Source organism: Curcuma longa, chromosome 18 (genome assembly GCF_044706935.1).
Source record: "Curcuma longa cultivar G26 ecotype Majalengka, Jawa Barat chromosome 18, ITB_CL_G26_1.1, whole genome shotgun sequence".
Lineage (NCBI taxonomy): Eukaryota > Viridiplantae > Streptophyta > Magnoliopsida > Zingiberales > Zingiberaceae > Curcuma > Curcuma longa.
In genome coordinates this window covers 2,075,089-2,093,931 of record NC_133878.1, presented here as the reverse complement: position 1 = coordinate 2,093,931, position 18,843 = coordinate 2,075,089, and the positions used below count along the sequence as shown (strand labels likewise).

General features: G+C 39.7%; 1 protein-coding gene, 1 long non-coding RNA gene and 1 pseudogene across 2 annotated transcripts; all 3 read left to right on the top strand.

Annotated features, from left to right (window-relative positions):
- The first annotated feature begins 1,671 nt into the window (after positions 1-1,671).
- LOC141812337 (uncharacterized) lies at positions 1,672-3,122 on the top strand (annotated as a pseudogene).
- Positions 3,123-3,383: 261 nt separating this feature from the next.
- Positions 3,384-4,961, top strand: LOC141812336 (uncharacterized). The gene is made up of 2 exons (XM_074700379.1): positions 3,384-3,849; positions 4,885-4,961. The coding sequence occupies exons 1-2, from the start codon at positions 3,384-3,386 to the stop codon at positions 4,959-4,961; spliced, it is 543 nt and encodes a 180-aa protein (XP_074556480.1).
- An 11,403-nt stretch (positions 4,962-16,364) lies between these two features.
- On the top strand, positions 16,365-18,172 carry LOC141812084 (uncharacterized). The gene is made up of 3 exons (XR_012600246.1): positions 16,365-16,885; positions 17,404-17,489; positions 18,104-18,172. It is a non-coding gene; the product is annotated as an uncharacterized LOC141812084 (long non-coding RNA).
- The last annotated feature ends 671 nt before the right edge of the window (positions 18,173-18,843 follow it).

Genomic DNA, 18,843 nt, shown 5'->3' with positions numbered 1-18,843 from the left:
GATTAAGTTATATTAAAGAAGATTATATTAGAACCATTAGATGAGATTAAGTTGCATCCGATGGATGAGATCTCTTTGGTTTGGTTTTATTTTCTCTTTAATATAAAGTTGGTTCACGGATTGAACCAAATCCCATCCATATGTGGCCGGCCACCTCTCTAGATAAGATATGGAAATATTTTTTTAAATAAAAAAAAAGATCTAACGGGGAAACCAAGCAAGCAAATCCAATCGGGCCTAGATAAGAAGATTTTCTATAATTTGGAATTATTTATGGAAATTATCCAAATTGGAATAAATTTTAAAGGGGGCGGCCAAGACTTGGTTTGGGCATGGGAGGCTATAAAAGAGAGGGGGGGGGGCGGCCAAGAAGACAAAAAAAAGAATAGCATACGAAATCTCTCCGATTTCGCAATTGCTCTAGTTTTCTCTCCTCTCTCTTTGGCCGGCCACTTCTCTTCTTCTTCTTCTTCTTTCTTTGTTTTGTCTTCTCTTTTCTTTTCTCTTGGTGGCCGAACCTCCTCCTTGAGGTGGTGGCCGGATCCAAGGTGGGAGGCAAGGAAGAACGAAGCTGCTTCAAGAAAGAAGCAAGGCGATCCAAGGCTTCATCCGGCAGAGGTTGCAGTTCCTTTATTTCTGGAAGATCGTTGCCACACAACGTCCGAGAAAGAGATAAGGAATACAGCAGAAGATTCCGAGGTTCAAACCGGGTTCTGGTATAAATTTATTTTCCGCAGTTTTATTTTATACTAGAACTAATAATGTAAAACCGTAGATAAGTAATTTAGAATCGGCGATCCTGAAGGATCGATCGACTTAGTCTTCTTTGAAGACTTTGTCGATTGATCCGGGCGGGATAAAATTTTTGTCCTGTGGGGTTCTATGCTTCTTCGGAGCGGATAGAATCCGGAACATGGGACGAAGATCCAGAACGCCAACAAATGGTATCAGAGCGAGGTTCTCCGATTCCGATAAATTACTTCGGTTTTAGTTTTGCATGCTAGTCACACATATTCAATAGTTAGAAATTTGCAATAGTTTAACTCGGTGTTGCAGGGTAATTATTTTCCAACTATTGTGGCCAAATATGTGTGAATGTTTGTATGTATGTGTATGCATGTATAGGAATTAAATACGGGGGTTGACCGTATTAGTTTAAATTTTTGCAAATTAGATTTTTTGTACACTCCTTCAATGGAGTATAGGATCAATTTGTAAAATTTTATTTACATGCATCGACCGGGTTCCTAGCAAGGCGCGGATCTTTGGGGCCACAAAGGCGCAGCGGAAGAGGGAAGCGAGACGGTCAAAGCCGAGTTGCAGCAAAGGAAAAATAAAAGGCCATAATAGTTGGAAATAGTTTTAGTTTTATTATTTCCATATTTATTGCTGTTTTATTTTTTGCTGTGTATGTGTGTGGTTGTGTTTAAATAGTTAAACATAAAATACACATAGGTAATTTCCTACCCCTTAAGGACAATTAAGGAAAATTATGCGCGTATAATTAACGAACTCCGAAGTTGATCTTGTCTAGGAGTGGTGGTTGCTCCCATATCCAAGAAGGCCTTAGCCTCGCCACAACCTGGAGATCAATTAGGAACTAGTTATTTATACAAGCATGATTAGATAGGAAATTAGAATCAATTATGAAAGCATAAATAAGAAGTTCAATAATTGATTTTGTCTAAGGCCACGCCTGGAAATCAATTTATTGAATTAATTATTAATGTGATCATAATTCAAAATCCTCAAAGTAAAAACTAAGTGGGAGAGGGATTCTTCGAATCCCGCGGTCTCCATTACTGGTTTGTAGGTGATGCATACAGACTTGCGTGCTGGCTTAGACCTTCCTCCCCAACGGATGGGTCTGTATGCGGATCACCAGAACAAACTTCCTAAGGGATGGTTATAGGAAGCTACTTAGCTCGCGTATACGTCCACACTAACGTGGCATACGTAACACTAAGTAGTGGACTTAGTACCAAGTAATGGTGCACACTTAGAATGCAGTTAATAGTAAACGTCCACACTAACGTGGCTTGCTATTAAATGTGCATGACCAAAGTAGGACCAACTATTAATTTTATTGGTCATAAAGATAGGTTGACCAGATAATAAAATTAATGGGTAAAACCTCCTTTTGCGAATGTTTGAGTTAGTATACGTCCACACTAACGTGGCATGCTAATTCTTCGGTGCTTGAGGTGTTGGTGAATTTAATTATATTGTTTTGAGGAATCAATATAATTTTAAATTCGAATATTTGACCAATGGTTATTTTCATGATTTTTCAGGAAAATGGCCTTCAACCCACTAGCTGTCATACTAAAAGAAAACAAACTTACTGGTCCCAACTACATAGATTGGAAAAGAAATCTGGACATAGTGTTGACTGCAGAAGAGTACAAGTTTGTACTCCAAGTGGAATGCCCACCTAAGCCTACTGAAAATTCTAGTGAAGAGGAAAAGGAGAGTTATAGGAAGTGGATTAAGGCAGATGAGATGGCGAAGTGTTATATCTTGGCTTCAATGTCAAGTGTGCTTCAACATCAGCATCAGTCCATGGTCTGCGCCTATGACATGATGCTAAATCTCAAGGAACTCTTCGGACACCAGGATAGGGCAAAGGTGGCAATGAGAAACTTGATGACGACTACCATGGCTGAGGGAACGCCCGTGAGGGATCACGTTCTCAAAATGATAGGTCATCTGAACGAAATAGAAATTCTTGGAGGACAGATGGATGCGGATACGCAGTCGACATTTTGAGCAGTTTCGAATTACAACATGAAGACTATCCCCTTAGAAATGAGAACAATAGGAGTGCATCTTCCTCCTTAGTAGTTGAAACATGGGGAACTTCTGACAGAACTAGTATCGGCAGAAGGTCTACTTCGTCAAAATTCTCAAATTCACATTGTGAGAAGGTTTCTGCTTCTAAGCCGAAAGGCGGGAAGAAGAAGAAGAAACCATCTGGACCGGCGAAGAAGGTGAATGGACCACAGGCAGGAGTGAAGAAGCCAAAGGGCAAGTGCTTCACATGCAAGCAGTCAGGACACTGGAAGGCAGATTGTCCCCGAAGAAAGAAGAACAATCAAGAGGTTCACCCGATGAATGCTTAAGGGAGAGATCACCGCTACAAGTGGCAGCTGTTGCAGTGGGAGAAGTTTATTTGAAGTTTGAGAGTGATAAAACTTTAGTTTTGAGAGATTGTCTTTATGTACCTAATTTTAGAAAGAATTTAATTTCGGTTTCTAAATTGTTTAAAGACGGATATTCAGTCTTATTTGATAAATAAAGTTATTGTCAATAAGAATGAGGTCAATATCTGTTCTGGTACATTGATAGGTAATCTGAACACTCTCAACCCAATAATTCTCACGATGCAACATAAGGATCGAAGGGTGGTTTTTTATAATCCTAAGGATCAGAAGGTCATCGTTAGTACGAATGCCCGATTCTTGGAAGAGGATTATATTATAAACCACAAGCCCATAAGCAAGATTGTTCTAGAAGAAATTAGGGGAGAAAGTCCAGTGTCAATACCAACAGTACAAGAGGAAATACCACAAGTAGCTGCACCGCGTGTCACAAGTGATACGCAGTTACAGACGGTGCCTCGTCGCAGTGGGAGGGTTGTCAGGCAACCTGACAGATACATGTTCTTGGGAGAGTCTTCGGATTTTATCCCGGGTGAACATGAACCCGATCCCTTGACCTACGACGAAGCACTTCAAGACAAAGATGCAGATTCTTGGCATAAGGCAATGAAATCTGAGATAGAGTCTATGTACTCTAACCAAGTCTGGGAACTTGTAGAACCACAAGATGGTGTAAAAGCCATCGGGTGTAAGTGGATCTACAAAAGGAAAAGAGGATCAGACGGAAAGGTGGAAACCTTTAAGGCAAGGCTTGTTGCGAAGGGGTATACTCAGAAAGAGGGAATCGATTATGAGGAAACCTTTTCGCCGGTAGCCATGCTTAAGTCTATCCTATCCGGATTCTTTTAGCTATTGCCGCTCATATGGATTATGAGGTATGACAAATGGATGTCAAGACGGCTTTCCTTAATGGAAGTCTTGAGGAAAACATCCATATGAAGCAACCAGAAGGTTTCATTGAAAAAGGCAAAGAGCATCTAGTGTGTAAGCTTAAAAGGTCCATTTATGGACTGAAGCAAGCTTCAAGGTCTTGGAACATCCGGTTTGATGAAGTAATCCAGTCATATGGATTTATTCAAAGTCCGGATGAGTCTTGTGTATACAAGAAATGTGACGGAAACGTAGTGGTATTCTTAGTACTATACGTAGATGACATCCTGCTCATTGGCAACAGTGTAAAGGTGTTATCAGACGTAAGGGTATGGTTGTCAAAACAATTTGATATGAAGGACTTAGGAGAAGCAGGTCACATCCTTGGGATCAAAGTTATAAGGGATCGCAAGAAAAGGATGTTGTGCTTATCCCAAGCTTCATACATTGACACTATATTGGCTCGGTCAGCATGCAAAACTCTAAGAAAGGTTTGTTACCTTTCAGACATGGAGTTCATCTATCTAAGGAGATGTGTCCTAAAACATCAAAGGAGATAGATGAGATGAAGGCAGTTCCCTACGCCTCTGCCGTAGGAAGCCTCATGTATGTCATGCTGTGTACGAGACCAGATATCTGCTTTGCCGTGGGCATGGTCAGCAGATATCAAAGTAATCCAGGACAGGGACATTGGACTGCGGTAAAGCATATTTTGAAGTACCTGAGAAGGACTAGGGATTATATGCTAGTTTACCAGGTCAGACGATTTAGTCCCTGTGGGTTACACAGATTCAGACTTCCAATCAGATAGGGACAGTAGTAAGTCTACCTAAGGGTTTTGTGATTACTTTAGGGAAGTTGGGTCAAAGTATGGAAGCTGAACAGCTTCTAAGGCAGCCAAAGAGGCTGTATGACCCAGAAACTTCTTGATGGACTCAAAGGTGATTCCTGGTTTGCACGAAGCTATCACAATTTATTGTGATAACAGAGGTGCAGTAGCAAACTCGAAGGAACCATGAGCCCACAAAGCAAGTAAACACATAGAGCGCAAGTACCACCCTGTACGAGAAATCGTAGGTAGAGGAGAAAACGTTGTCGCCAAGATTGCATCGGTAGATTACCTGGCAGATCCTTTCACCAAGGCCCTTCAGGCGAAAGCTTGTGATCGGCATGTTGAGGGGATGGGAATCAGATGTATGGCAGGAGAAGACAGCGTAGCCTTTTAGTGGATGACAGAAAAAGACAGCATAGTCTTTTAGTATAAGTGGGAGATTGTTGGAGTATACTGAAAAGACTAGCTCTTTTGTATATAAACATTTCATGAAATAAAGGATCATGTTTTGGTCAAATGGTTGCAATAGATTAGACTTGTAACATGTCCCTTAATTTACATTGTAGATAACATGGTGTCTGTGAGACACAGAAGATCATGATTAGATAAGCATGATTATCAGCTCCTTGTAAATTATAAATTAAGGCTCACAACCAAGATGACTTTGGACAAACCATCGGGAACGGTTGTAGTGTAATTCAGTAACTGTCTATCTTGACTGTAGAATTACACTAGTACACTTTGTGTGTATTGAGTAGGACCATTGAGGTTGTTCAATTTACGCTGACTCATAAATTGAACAAGACCTCTGTTATTATACTTATGCACTCTTAATCCCGATATAATAAACGGGCACATATATTTAGTAACTATCACTTTGATTTACCAAAGGGTGAGATCTTTCCGTCAGATCAAATATTCTCGGTAAGTTGGGTGATGTTACTATCTATATGGTGTGCCGTTAATTATAGAAGGAATCCGTGTCCCAGTAGGGCTGATGATGTCCCCTTGAAGAGCTCATAAGGATTGTCATGTCAAATCTTGCAAGTGGACTTAGTCCGACTGACAATAAGGATGAGTGGTACTATTCAAGGTCATAGATGTCGATTATTGAGTTGTCAGTGAACTCAGATAATTGATGGACATACGATATCTTAAACACGGGGAGCAATGCATAAAATAATAAGAAGGAACCCATAACGTAATTTGGGGATTGGATTGGTAGTGCAATAATGATCCTCTAGTGGAATGGATCGTTATTGATGGATGTAGGTGTGTATTCGGGGTTGAATACGGGATCCGAAACCCATCAGAAGGCCAGATCCAATACCTCCTCGAGGTCCCTGCTGTAGCCTAAAGAAATCTCTAAAAGATGCAATCAAACGGATGAGATTAGTTCTCAGCCGTCGGATAAGATTTAACCGATGGATGAGATTGGTTCTCAACCGTAGGATGAGTTAGTGGATGAGATCAACTTGTATCCTTGGGATTAGATCAAGTTGCATCCAATGGATCGAAATAAATAAAGAGGATCAAAAGAGATTAAATTAGAACCGTTGGATGAGATCTAGTTGCGTCCGATGGACGAGATCTCTTCGGTTCGGTTTTAATTCTCTTTGGAAGCAAGAACCGGTTCACAAGGTGAACCGAACCCCTCTTCTATAGCCCACGCCCAAGCATGATTATTTGTGGCCATTGGATCGAAGAGATCAAGTTATATTAAAGAAGATTATATTAGAACCATTAGATGAGATTAAGTTGCATCCAATGGATGAGATCTCTTTGGTTTGGTTTTATTTCTCTTTAATATAAAGTTGGTTCACCAATTGAACCAATTGAACCAAACCCTCCTTGATGTGGCCGGCCACCTCTCCCATAATTTATGGAAATGTTTTTTTAAAATAAAAACTGAAGGGGGCCAAGCCAAGCAATCAAAGGAAAGAAATAATCGGCGCCTATTCTTTTCTAGATTTGGAAGTTATTTATGGAAATTATCCAAATCAATCCCTTGATCAAAGGGGGCGGCAATGGCTTGATTGGGTGCATGGGAGGCTATAAAAGAGAGGGGGAGGGGGCGGCCAAGAGACACAAGAACAAGAATAGCATACGAAATCTCTCCGATTTCGCAATTGCTCTAGTTTTCTCCTCTTCCTCTTGGCCGGCCACTTCTCTTCTTCTTCTTCTTTCTTTTTTGTTCTTCTTTCTTTCTCTCTTGGTGGCCGAACCTCCTTCTTGAGGTGGTGGCCGGATCCAAGGTGGAAGGCAAGGAAGAACGAAGCTGCTTCAAGAAAGAAGCAAGGCGATCCAAGGCTTCATCCAGCAGAGGTTGCAGTTCTTAGTTCTCGGAAGATCGTTGCCCACACAACGTCCGAGAAAGAGAAAGGAATACAGCAGAAGATTCCGAGGTTCAAACCGGGTTCTGGTATAAATTTATTTTCCGCAGTTTTATACTTAGAACTAAATATGTAAAACCGTAGATAAGTAATTTAGAATCGGCGATCCTGTGGATCGATCGACTTAGTCTTCTTTGAAGATTTGTCGATTGATCCGGGCGGGATAAAATTTTTGTCCTGTGGGGTTCTATGCTTCTCGGAGCGGATAGAATCCGGAACATGGGACGAAGATCCAGAACGCCAACAAGACGTCGGTCTGACCTAGGATTTCACTAGAAACCTAAAAGTCAAAACTAGATAGTTTGCCAAAATTGTTAACCTACTTATATTTATTTTGGACTAACCTTGTAAACTTTGGGTTTTGAGCGTCCTAATCTGGATCTAGGTGCCCAGACGTCAATCAATCTGGCCAGCAAGGCAGATGAGGTGGCAAGTTCCTAGTGGTCAGGATACATCAGCCTCCAAGCGCCCAGAAAGACTCCAAGCACTTGAATGTGGATAAGGGATTGTGGAGTCAAGGTTGATCTGACAACCTCCATGTCAGCATCCAGGTGCCTAGGGATACAAGTGCTCGGAAGATGCCAAGTCACCATTGGAAGTAGATTAACAAGATAACATGAAGGCACACAGAAGGAGTTCCAGGCACTCAGATCGACCTATATATGCAACCATGAGAGGAAACTTTAATACACAATATATACGCTACTACGATGACTTCTTGCGTGGGAACAACACATCTGATATGTCGTCATAATGCTAAGGAATTGCATCGAATTCTGCACTACACATCTACTGTATTAGTCGATAAAATTTATATTTTAATTTTGCACTTAAACTCTTTGGACGGTAAAGGTTTACCGTTCCAACTTCTTTTGTAAAAGTGAAAACTTTTTCTCGTAAGAGGGGAGTTTAATAGTGAATTGTCCATGGGAAACGATTAAGGATCGTGGGTTTTGGAGTAGCAGCCTATGACTGTGAACTAAGTAAATAAAAGTATTCTATTATTTTATTTCTGCTGCATTCCGTATTTTGATTTTCGTAAGCTTTCCGAACAAGTGAAAAAGCGATGAACGCGCTATTTACCCCCTCTAGCATTTAACTCGATCTTACAATTGATATCAGAGCGAGGGGTGCTCAAAATTTGTGCAACCACTAATCAAGCAAATTTGATTTTTCATCACTCTAAATTTTGATTTATTTTCTTCCACATTGTAAATCCAAGACCAAGTCTTGATATATATTTGCAAATCCAAGACCAAGTCTTGGTACATATTTTTGTTTACTTCTTTGTGCAAGTTAATGACCCATCAAGAAGGCTACAGTACCACCAGATGCCCTGTCTTTTTTGATGAGGATTTTATCTACTAGAAGGCGAGGATGGAGTACCACCTCAAGACGATGCAAGTGGAAATGTATATTGTGATCCAAATCGAGTTCACTCTCTTAACCGATGATGACGACATCCCACAACCATGCGAGAAGTGGGACACCACAACGAAGTGCAAGATCGAGGCCGATGCGAAGGCAACTTAGACACTTCAATGCGGTCTCATTAAATAAGAACTCAATCGAGTTGGTCCCTTAATGAGTGCTAAGGACTTATGGGACAAGCTCCTTGAGCTACACGAGGGAACATTAGACACGAAAATAAGTAAGTGAAATCCTTTATTAAATAAATTATATATTATTAAAATACAAGAAGGTGAATCCGAGAGTGGACTACATGAATGGACTCAAGATTTGCTCAATGGTCTCCATGCAATAGGACAACTGGTGGAGAATCTAGACATCATCAAGTGCGCTCTGAAAGTATTCCCGCGGAACACCTTATGAGCATCAATGGTTGATGTGTATAAGGTTTCTAGGGACCTTTCTAAAATTAAGTTAGATGAATTATTTTCTGAATTTGAATTACACGAACAAACTAATACCAATTCGGTCAAGAAAGGGATTGCACTTCTTGCAGGACAAGCGAAGGACCGCAAGACACAACATCGAATCGAGGTCGAATTCAAAAATAGATCGGATTCTGAAAGCAATAATGAAGTCACCACCAAACTAGTCAATCTAGTTCGGAAGATGTTCAAGAAAAAAAAAGGATTCAAGAAGTTCGAGATGAAGAAGGTGATCTAGAAAGCTAGTTCAAACAAGACTCCAACCAACAAGGCCGAAGTCAAGTGCTACGGTTCCAACGAGAAGGGGCACTTCAATGTCGAGTGCCCTAACCAAAAGGAGCGTAGAACCAAAATGAAGGCACTAAAGGCTACATGGGATGAGTCCTCCTTAGAAGACTCAGAGGAGCAAGCAAACACAAGCTTCTTGGCTATACCAGCAAGAGAGAAGATAGCTAAGACCGAGTCTGAACTCGACACAGAATTAGAAGCTGAGTTAGAATCAAGCTACATATCTGTATCCGATTCAAAAGGTCTAATCACCACTGTAAGCAACCATTTAACTGAAAAGTTATATTTAATTATTTATTATTTATCTAAAAAGCTAGCAAAGTCTAATGTCTAGGTTAACTCTGTCTAAAAGGAGGTAATGTCCTTAAGGAGAAAATTAACCTTAACTTGTCAACTGAAAAGGTTCAGACTAGAATTTCAACTTAAATCCAACTTGAGAAAGAAAATTCTAAACTAAAAATTCAAGTTGACGATCCGAAATGGTCATTGAAAAAGTTTACTTTGGGCTCCTAGTATCTTGACATGATGCTTGGAACTCAAAGGGATGTATACAACCGATCTGCACTTGGACCTAAAGCCAGACATAGATCATACTTGTCATTAGTGAATTTAACCAAGAAACTTTGAGTCCAAGCATGGGTTCCTAAGTCTAACTTGATTAATCAAGTTGGACGAAACTGTTGGGATGTATACAAGAATCCTAGCTATCAATGTAAATAAATAAACATTCTGAAATGAATTACTTTTGGTCAATGTTTGCATTTAGTTTTATGCAAGTGTCCATTTAATCTATATTGTAGATAAACATGGTGTGCGGAGTTACACAGAAGACCATGTTATCAGTTCCTTATAGATTATAAATAGTGTTCACAACCAAGATGGATTGGACAAACCATTGGACTGGTTGTAGTATAATTTGGTCTTAGTCTGTCTTGACTATAGAATTACACTAGTACACTTAGTGTGTATTGAGCAGGACCACCTGAGGATTGTTCGATTTATACTGACTATATAATTGAACTAAACCTCTATTACTATCGATATACATGCTCTTAATCCCAATATAATAACAAACACATGTGCTTAGTATGTGCTTCTTTGATTCATCAAAGGGTGAGATTTAGAGCGATAGATCAAAAGGTCCGATGAGTTGGGAAGTAATATTATGTACATGGTGTGTTGTTGATTATAGAAGGAAACTGTGTCCTATAATCTAGGCTGATGATGTCCCCTTGAGGAGCTCATAAAGGATTATCATGTAAACCCTGCAGGTGGACTTAGTTCCGCATGATAACAAAGGTTGAGTGGTACTACTCTTGGAATAGAAGTTGATTAAATTCGAGTTGTCAGTAACTCATGTAATTGACGGACATACGATATCTTAAACACAGGGAGATTAATGTACTTGTAGTAAGAAGGAGTCCATAATATAATATGGGATTGGTGCGGTAGTGCAATAATAACTCTCTATTGGAATTAGTTATTATTGATGGAATTAAGCTGTGTGTTCAGGAGGAACATGGGAAGCTTAAGCCCATCGGGAGACCAAAACTAATTCCTCCTCGAGGTCCCTACTGTAGCCTTTGGAAATCCTCGAATACACCTCAGGAAGAATTCATAGAGACCTTCGGAAGAATTCTTGAAGACCTATTGGAGACATTCGGAAGAATTCTTGAAGACCTCAGAAGACCTTGGAAGACCTCCAGATGAATTTTGAAAGAATTTTAAAAAGAATTCTGTGAGAAATTTCGGATAGAAAATTCTATTTATAAAAGAAAATTTCTGGAATTTTATTTATAATTTTTCTGGAAAAATTCGGATAAGAAAGAAATTTTTTATAAGAATTCTGCTAAGAAATTTCGTCTCTTCTCGTACAAAATTTTATTATAAAATTTTATGAATTAATTTTGTTAAATTAACAAAATATTAATTATGAAATCTCTTTAAATATTAACGAGATATAATTAAAAGATTTTGTTAAAGATAAGAACAAAATTAATACAATAGAAATTTATTAAAATGATAACTAATCTTATCCGTTGGATTTTATTATATTTGTTCTAATAAAATTTATAAATCTAGATAAGATAAGGTTGTTAGATTCTTTCTAATAAAATCTTATAAAAGTTTTATTTCTAAATAAATCTAGATAAGATAAGTTTATTAGATTGTTTCTAATAAATTCTTCTTAAAGATTTTATTAGATTTTTTCTAACTAAATTTGGATAAGAAAATTTATTAGAATCTTTCTTAAATTTCCATGATGGTTTAGCTATATAAAGGAGGGCTTGCAAGTGGAAAACACAATTCTAATTTTTCCCTTTCTCCTTGAAGTGGCCGGCGCCCCTCCTTCTTCTTCTTCTCCCTTTAGGGCCGACGCCCATATCTTCCTTCTCCTCTTCCCTTTTCCTCCTTTAGGGCCGGTGCTTCTAAGCTTTCCCTTTGCTTCTTAAGGGCCGACGCTCCAAGCATCTTCTCCCTTTAGGGCTGGTGGCAAGAAGAGGAAGGAAGGAGAGAAACAAGAGAAGGGAAGGAAGAGGAAGGTCTTGCTTTCTTGATTGCCATCAGAAAAGAGTTTTAGAGGAATCATCTCGAAGGATCGTTGTCCACACAACGTTCGAGAAGAGGAGAGGATATACAGCAGAAGATCAAGGGGTCATCTCTCCTTCAAAGACATCCCGAAGAAAAGGTGCAAGTTTATTGTTTCCGCTTTAAATAAATTGTTCCTTTTATCTTGGATCCTGTAAACCAAACACAAGAGCCCAATGATCTAAATGCGTCGATCAAACTTTGTTTGATTGATTATGAGGGCAACTTAAATCCGTTTCTGGAAAAAAATTTTGTTCTGCAAGAATTCACCGGAACGGATTTCCTAGTGTTTTCCATCAGAAACCAATATTGGGTCTACAAGGATCAGATACACTATCTGATTAGATCCAACAGGGTCATGATCCAGAGGGATCTAAAATCATCCTAGTTAAATAAGACCTATTTGATTTAATATTTTTATTTTTTATTTTTTTTTGAACTTAGATTGAACCTAGGCTAGTTAAAGACATAAGCCTGATTAATACTTACCCAACATAGTACATGGGTGGGGTGAGATGATAATACGCTAGCTAGGAAAACTCGGTTTAAGTAGTCAAGTAGGGTAAGGAGTACACCATTTGGTTTGCTTAGCTATAGAACTAACCGAAGCTACCTGGCCAAACCCTAGACTAGTTAAACCAAAGTTCTTTCCTTAAATTAACTAAGTATATAATTTCATGAATTAGTTTTACCTCAGAAAGTGGTTGTTATTTCGATATCCAAGAAGGCTCCTGTGTCTCACCACTGCTTGGAAGCTAAAAGTTGAAATACATACTTAATTAGTCGACGGTTAAACTTGAATCTAACTCAAGGTTAATCAAGTCTTAGAAAATCACACTTTTAATTAATTAAGTAAAATTAAAAAATCATCTTACAAAACCCATAAAATGAACTGGTTGATAATCTAGAAATGGGTGAGATGGAACTAAGAACTAAAAGTTAATTAATTAAAACTTAATCTAATAATTAAACTTAATCAATTAAAACTTAACCTAATAATTAAACTTAACTTAATAATACTTAATAATTAAAATTAATTTAAAGATAACTAAATTTAACTTGATTAATTAATACTTAACTAAATTTAACTTAATTAAAACTTAAACTTAAACTTAACTTAAATAATAAAACCTAATTAATTAAAATTTAATTTAATTTAAAGTTAACTAAATTTAACTTGATTAATTAATACTTAACTAAATTTAACTTAATTAAAACTAAACTTAATTAATTAAAACTTAATCTAATAATTAAATTTAATTAATTAAAACTTAACCAAATTAAAATCAACCTGACCTATTAAAACCTGATGAGAGTTGGTTATATATGATTTTTAGCTTTGTTTAATGCTCATTTACTTATAATTCATTGCATATGATATACTTTATCACACATTATTTCTTTATTATTACATATTTCTACTCCTTTTGCTCGGAGATCTACTCTTTGTATGTTTTTAATTGACAGGATGTGATTCAAAGCTAAAATGATGCATATTTGATGGTGGAGCAAGAACTGGAGAAAAGAGACTCGCACTGGCCATGCTCATCATCATGGGCGGGTCTACTATACAGCAAACACAAAGAAATGGAGGAAAAAGAACAACAAAGCAAACACGGTCGTGCCCGCGAAAATCTCAAGGCGAACTTCCAAGCTATGTTTTCTAACTAAACAATTTTACAGACTAAAAGTAAAACAAGCATAACTTTCAGTTCAGATTGACCCACGGGTCATGCCACCTACCAAAATGAAGATAACTTCAAGATCTACAACTTTTCTTTTAGGTGTATAGAATGATTTGTTGGGTTGCAATGGTGCAAACATAGTCCCACATCTAAAATACATGGAAAAGATCATGGGTTTAAAAGGATGGAAAGTATCTCCATTGGAATGAGGCCTTTTGGGGAGAGCCCAAGAACAAAATTATAAGGGTTTAGGTCCAAAGTGGATAATATCATGCCATTGTGGAGATGCGGACATCCTTGAGACCCAACAAGTGGTATCAGAGCGAGACCGCTCTTCACTGGACTAACCGCCAGAAGAGCCATGATGCAGATCTAACCATGTGGGTTGAACCTTAAAATAAAGAAAGTAGGTGCTCCCGTGTCTGAATCAAGAGGACCAGACACCATGTGAGAAGTCCTAGTAGTTCGGGTGGACCGAGGGACAAAAAGTCCAAGTTGTGACTAGGTGGGAAGTCCTAGTAGGTCGGGTGGACCGAGGGGCAAAAAGTTCTGGTGGATCGAGGATTCAGACATCAAAAATGACGTTTGAGGGGGGCCTGTGGTCCTTTGTTTGAGGGGGGATTGTTGGATTGCAAGGGTGCAAACATAGTCCCACATCCAAAACACATGGAAAAGATCATGGGTCTAAAAGGATGGAAAGTATCTCCATTGGAATGAAGCCTTTTGGGAAGAACCCAAGAACAAAACCATGAGGGCTTAGGACCAAAGTGGACAATATCATGCCATTGTGGAGATGCGGACATCCTTGGGACCCTACATGATTCCTTCTCTAGGCCATGCTAAATAGCACGACCGTGCCTCCTAACTGCTGCCGCACTGCAAACCAAACTTTGAACCATCATAACTTTCGGTTCAGTTGGAGTTATGGGTTGGTCCACCCACCAAATTAAAGATAATTTGATGCTCTACAATTTTGGTTCAGAGTCCAATTAAAGAAAATTGGGTTTATTGGGTGAAAAACTTATTGAGGCAGAGCCCTATAAACTAGGAAAAATATGGGCAGTTTTGGGAGAGTTCGCGTCGAGTTTTTTTCAACCGTTCCACAAAACATGGCCATGTCATTCCACGAAACACGGACGTGCTAGCAAAACTTTTGCTGTAAACTTCTCGATCATGCCATGAGACATGGCCATGTCGCTCCAAACTTTTCGGTCGTGCCACGAGACACGACCATGTCTCCCTTGGAAGCCTATTTAAACATCTTTTGCAACCCTTTTGGAGGCATCTTGGGATATATCTAGGGAAACCCCAAGGTCTTGGATTGGGGGTGACACCTCCCCTCTCTTGGGTAGGTCCTGAATGCTTCATCCTCACTGATCCATCCTATTTCAGAGCAAGAAGATCTTCCAAGGATTGTGTAACGACCCGGCCCAGCCCATTTGGCGGTCCATTCGGCGGCCCATTTGGCGACCCTGGTGGTCGTCGACCGTCGACCGTCGACCGTCGGCTCGTCGACCGTGTCGTTACTCATCTGGACTTCCCACCCCTGGAAGTGGGTTTTTGCCTTCCCCAGGATTCGAACTCTAGACCTCCAGGCTAAGTACTAAAGTTTATGAATCCTGGTACCAAGTGTTCTCGAGAACACTTGGTACCAGGATTCATAAACTTTAGTACTTAGCCTGGAGGTCTAGAGTTCGAATCCTGGGGAAGGCAAAAACCCACTTCCAGGGGTGGGAAGTCCAGATGAGTAACGACACGGTCGACGAGCCGACGGTCGACGGTCGACGGTCGACGACCACCAGGGTCGCCAAATGGGCCGCCAAATGGGCCGCCGAATGGACCGCCAAATGGGCTGGGCCGGGTCGTTACAATAAAAAGGCGCCTTTTTATTGTAACGACCCGGCCCAGCCCATTTGGCGGTCCATTCGGCGGCCCATTTGGCGGCCCATTTGGCGACCCTGGTGGTCGTCGACCGTCGACCGTCGGCTCGTCGACCGTGTCGTTACTCATCTGGACTTCCCACCCCTGGAAGTGGGTTTTTGCCTTCCCCAGGATTCGAACTCTAGACCTCCAGGCTAAGTACTAAAGTTTATGAATCCTGGTACCAAGTGTTCTATTGTAACACCCCGATTATTTTTCCCTATTTTTAGAGATTTTAATTAGATGCAAAATTATAATAAAGGTACTTTAGCTAAAGGATAGAAGGGAGTTTGATCAAATAACATAGAAAGAAAAATTCGTCTCGCGAAGACGAATCCAACAAGACCAGTTTTGACCAAATCAGAGACCGTTTGGTTAGCGAATCAAATAAACCCAAATTGAACCAAACTGAACCAAGTTGGTTTGGTTCATACCGAAAGAAGTTTTGATAAAATAAAATAGGTGAAAAGATTCTTCTTGCAAACACGAATCCAACAAAATTAGTTTGGATCAAATCGGAGGTCGTTTGGTTAGTGAACCGTTCAAACCAAGATTAAATCCGGTTCGCTACAGTAATGGATTCAACTGTTTTAATAAACCTAGGTTTTAATTGGATTTAGTCGGTAAAAATACGGTAGTTTAGAGTTAATCGGATAAAGTTACTGTGCACTCCTCAGAATAAAAGCCGTGTATGTTTCTCTTCCCCTCCGCGCTACTCGCGATCGCGACTGCGTCCTCCGAGTTCGGCGGAACCGAAGGACGCCGCCCTCGCGCCGCGTCCGTCGGCGAAAGCGTCGGGTAGGCAGCCTTTAAAAGGCCGTGCGAGGGGGGAATCGAGGAGCAACCCTTTCCTCTCCTCTGCCTGTCGCCAGCCGCCGGATGCCTCTGCGACCGACGCCTCTGCTCAGCCACCGATCGCCACCGCCCGCCGCATAGAGACGGAGGCCAACGCCGCCGCACCTTTCCTGTGCCGGAGAAGAAGAAAGTATCTGACACTGTCGTCTCCCGCCGAAATCGAGCTTGCTCTGCTCAACGCCGCGCCGCCCTTTCCCCTGTTTCTCCTCTTCCTCCTCTCTGCTCCGCCGCGCCCTCACTGCCGCCGCTCTCCGTCGCCGGAGAAGAAGGAAGCCGACGCCCAGTAGCTCGCCAGCCTCCTCCCGCCGAGCAGCCGACGCCACCCGCACCTGCTGCCCTGTTTGACACGAAGAAGAAGAAGACGGAGAGAAGTAAATTAATTAATTGATTAATTAAGGTACGGGTTAATTAACTTGATTAATCTAGGTTAATTATATTAGTAAGTTAATTAAAGGGTTAATTAGGTTAATTAAATTCAAGTTGATTGATTAAGAGTATTAGTGGATTAACTTAAATGGTAATCAGATTTAATTAATTAGAGTTAAGTTGACTAATTAAGGGCTTGCTTGATAATTTATCTAGTTTGGTTAAGTTAATTACAAATTAATTAGTACTTTGTTAGGTTAATCGGCTTAATACTTAGTATCTGATTAATCAAGTTTAAGAAGGAGCAATCAAGTAGATAATTATGATTTAATCAGTAATTAGTAGTTTGTTTAGTAATTGGTTTGTAATGACTAGTAGTTCATTGCCTCTATAAGTTTAGTAATCAATTAGTTTATATTGAAGGGTTAAGTTAGATAATTGATTAATAATTAATTAAGGAATTGAGATTTAGACACTTAATAGACAATTAATCAGAGGATTAGATTAGGTCAATGATTTCGGTTAAGTTGTAGTTATAATGTTTGCTAGGTCGCGCGAAGAAGACATTAGAGCACCTCGGAGAAAGGGCTTCGAGTTCACAAACCTTAGCGTTAAAATCCTAGTGAGCGGATAAGGTAAGTACATCTCTCACCTGCAGTATGAGTAGTTCCGTTATTTTCTTGCTCTTTCTGTTAGTATGATTTTATTAAAAGCATGCATAAAGTTCATGCATAACGTGTGTAAATTGTTAAGTTCTTGTGTTTTTTCTATGCATGATTTTATTAAAGCATATGTAAATTTTGTTAAAGCATATGTAAATGATAGAATTGCATGATATAAGAAGTATAAGAAAGGTATTTTACTTTTAAGAGGCGGGTATCGGGCACAAGGTTCGCCCATAAGAAATGCAAGGCATAAAGGATTCCGGGCACAAGGTTCGCCCACAAGGAAAGGAATCCAGGGCACAAGGTTCGCCCAAAATGAATTCCGGGCACAAGGTTCGCCCACAAGGAAAGGAATTCAAGGCACAAGGTTCGCCTATAAGAGATGCCTGCATTGATACCTCGCTGGGCCCAAAGAAGGATGTTTATATATCTTCACTTATATATAGTATAAGTTTTCCCATATCATTTACCAGCATTTTCTTTCATATAATAGCATATGTCATGACGAGATTTTCTATGATTTTTGTGAGTTAGATGATGTACTTACTAAGCGTTGCTTATAGTTTGCATTCCTCATATTGCAGATAAATGAAAGGAAAAGTTATAGGAAAGAGAAGGCAGCTGGAGAAGTGTTTGATGTGTGGTGTTGGCGGAACCGCGGAATAAGATCAAAGATTAAGAATTATATAAATGTTTATTTTATGTCCAAGAATTATTATTTATTTCTTCGCTTCCGCACGTTAAACAGAAAAAGAAAGGTTTATTTGAGTTGTTTTATTTAATGAGGAAAAGTTAAGGAAAGTTAAAGTACGTAACGTCTCCCTACTAGTATAAGAAAGAGGTGGGGCGTTACAGGGGTAGACTATAGTGTAGGGAGATCTTAGGATTGTATGACTGCGGTGCCTTGTGACAAGAGGTGAATCTTTTTAATCGGACTCTTTGAAGAGATCCTTACATGGTGGTAAATTCCCATAAGGGATAGCTAGAGGCTATTGATGACTAGGAAGGGGTCCTTAATTGGGTACTCGGTGACAGAGGGTAGGATACTAGCAGTATTGCTGGAGTACTCGGTGACAGTGGGAGAGCTATAGAACTAGACTATCTAGGTATCATCCCGAACTAGTAGTCATAGCAATAGAGGGTAATGATTTAGTTCTGATGAAGCTTGACGAGGTCTAGTTGGTATCTTGGTTAGAATCCTTACAAGATGATAAACATGGAGAGTAAGAGAGTAAACATGAATTAAGGACGTCGTCTGGCATGGATGTGATCCCGAAATCTTAGACTCATCCATCTCAATCATTTCCTCCATCTCATTCTATAA

Bases quoted from the DNA above. Each gene is read 5' to 3' on its own strand.
- LOC141812336 (XM_074700379.1), top strand. From the start codon at position 3,384: ATGCAACATAAGGATCGAAGGGTGGTTTTTTATAATCCTAAGGATCAG. The intron at 3,850-4,884 runs GTAAGTGGATCT...TGATTACTTTAG, and splicing joins TGGTGTAAAAGCCATCGGGT to GGAAGTTGGGTCAAAGTATG.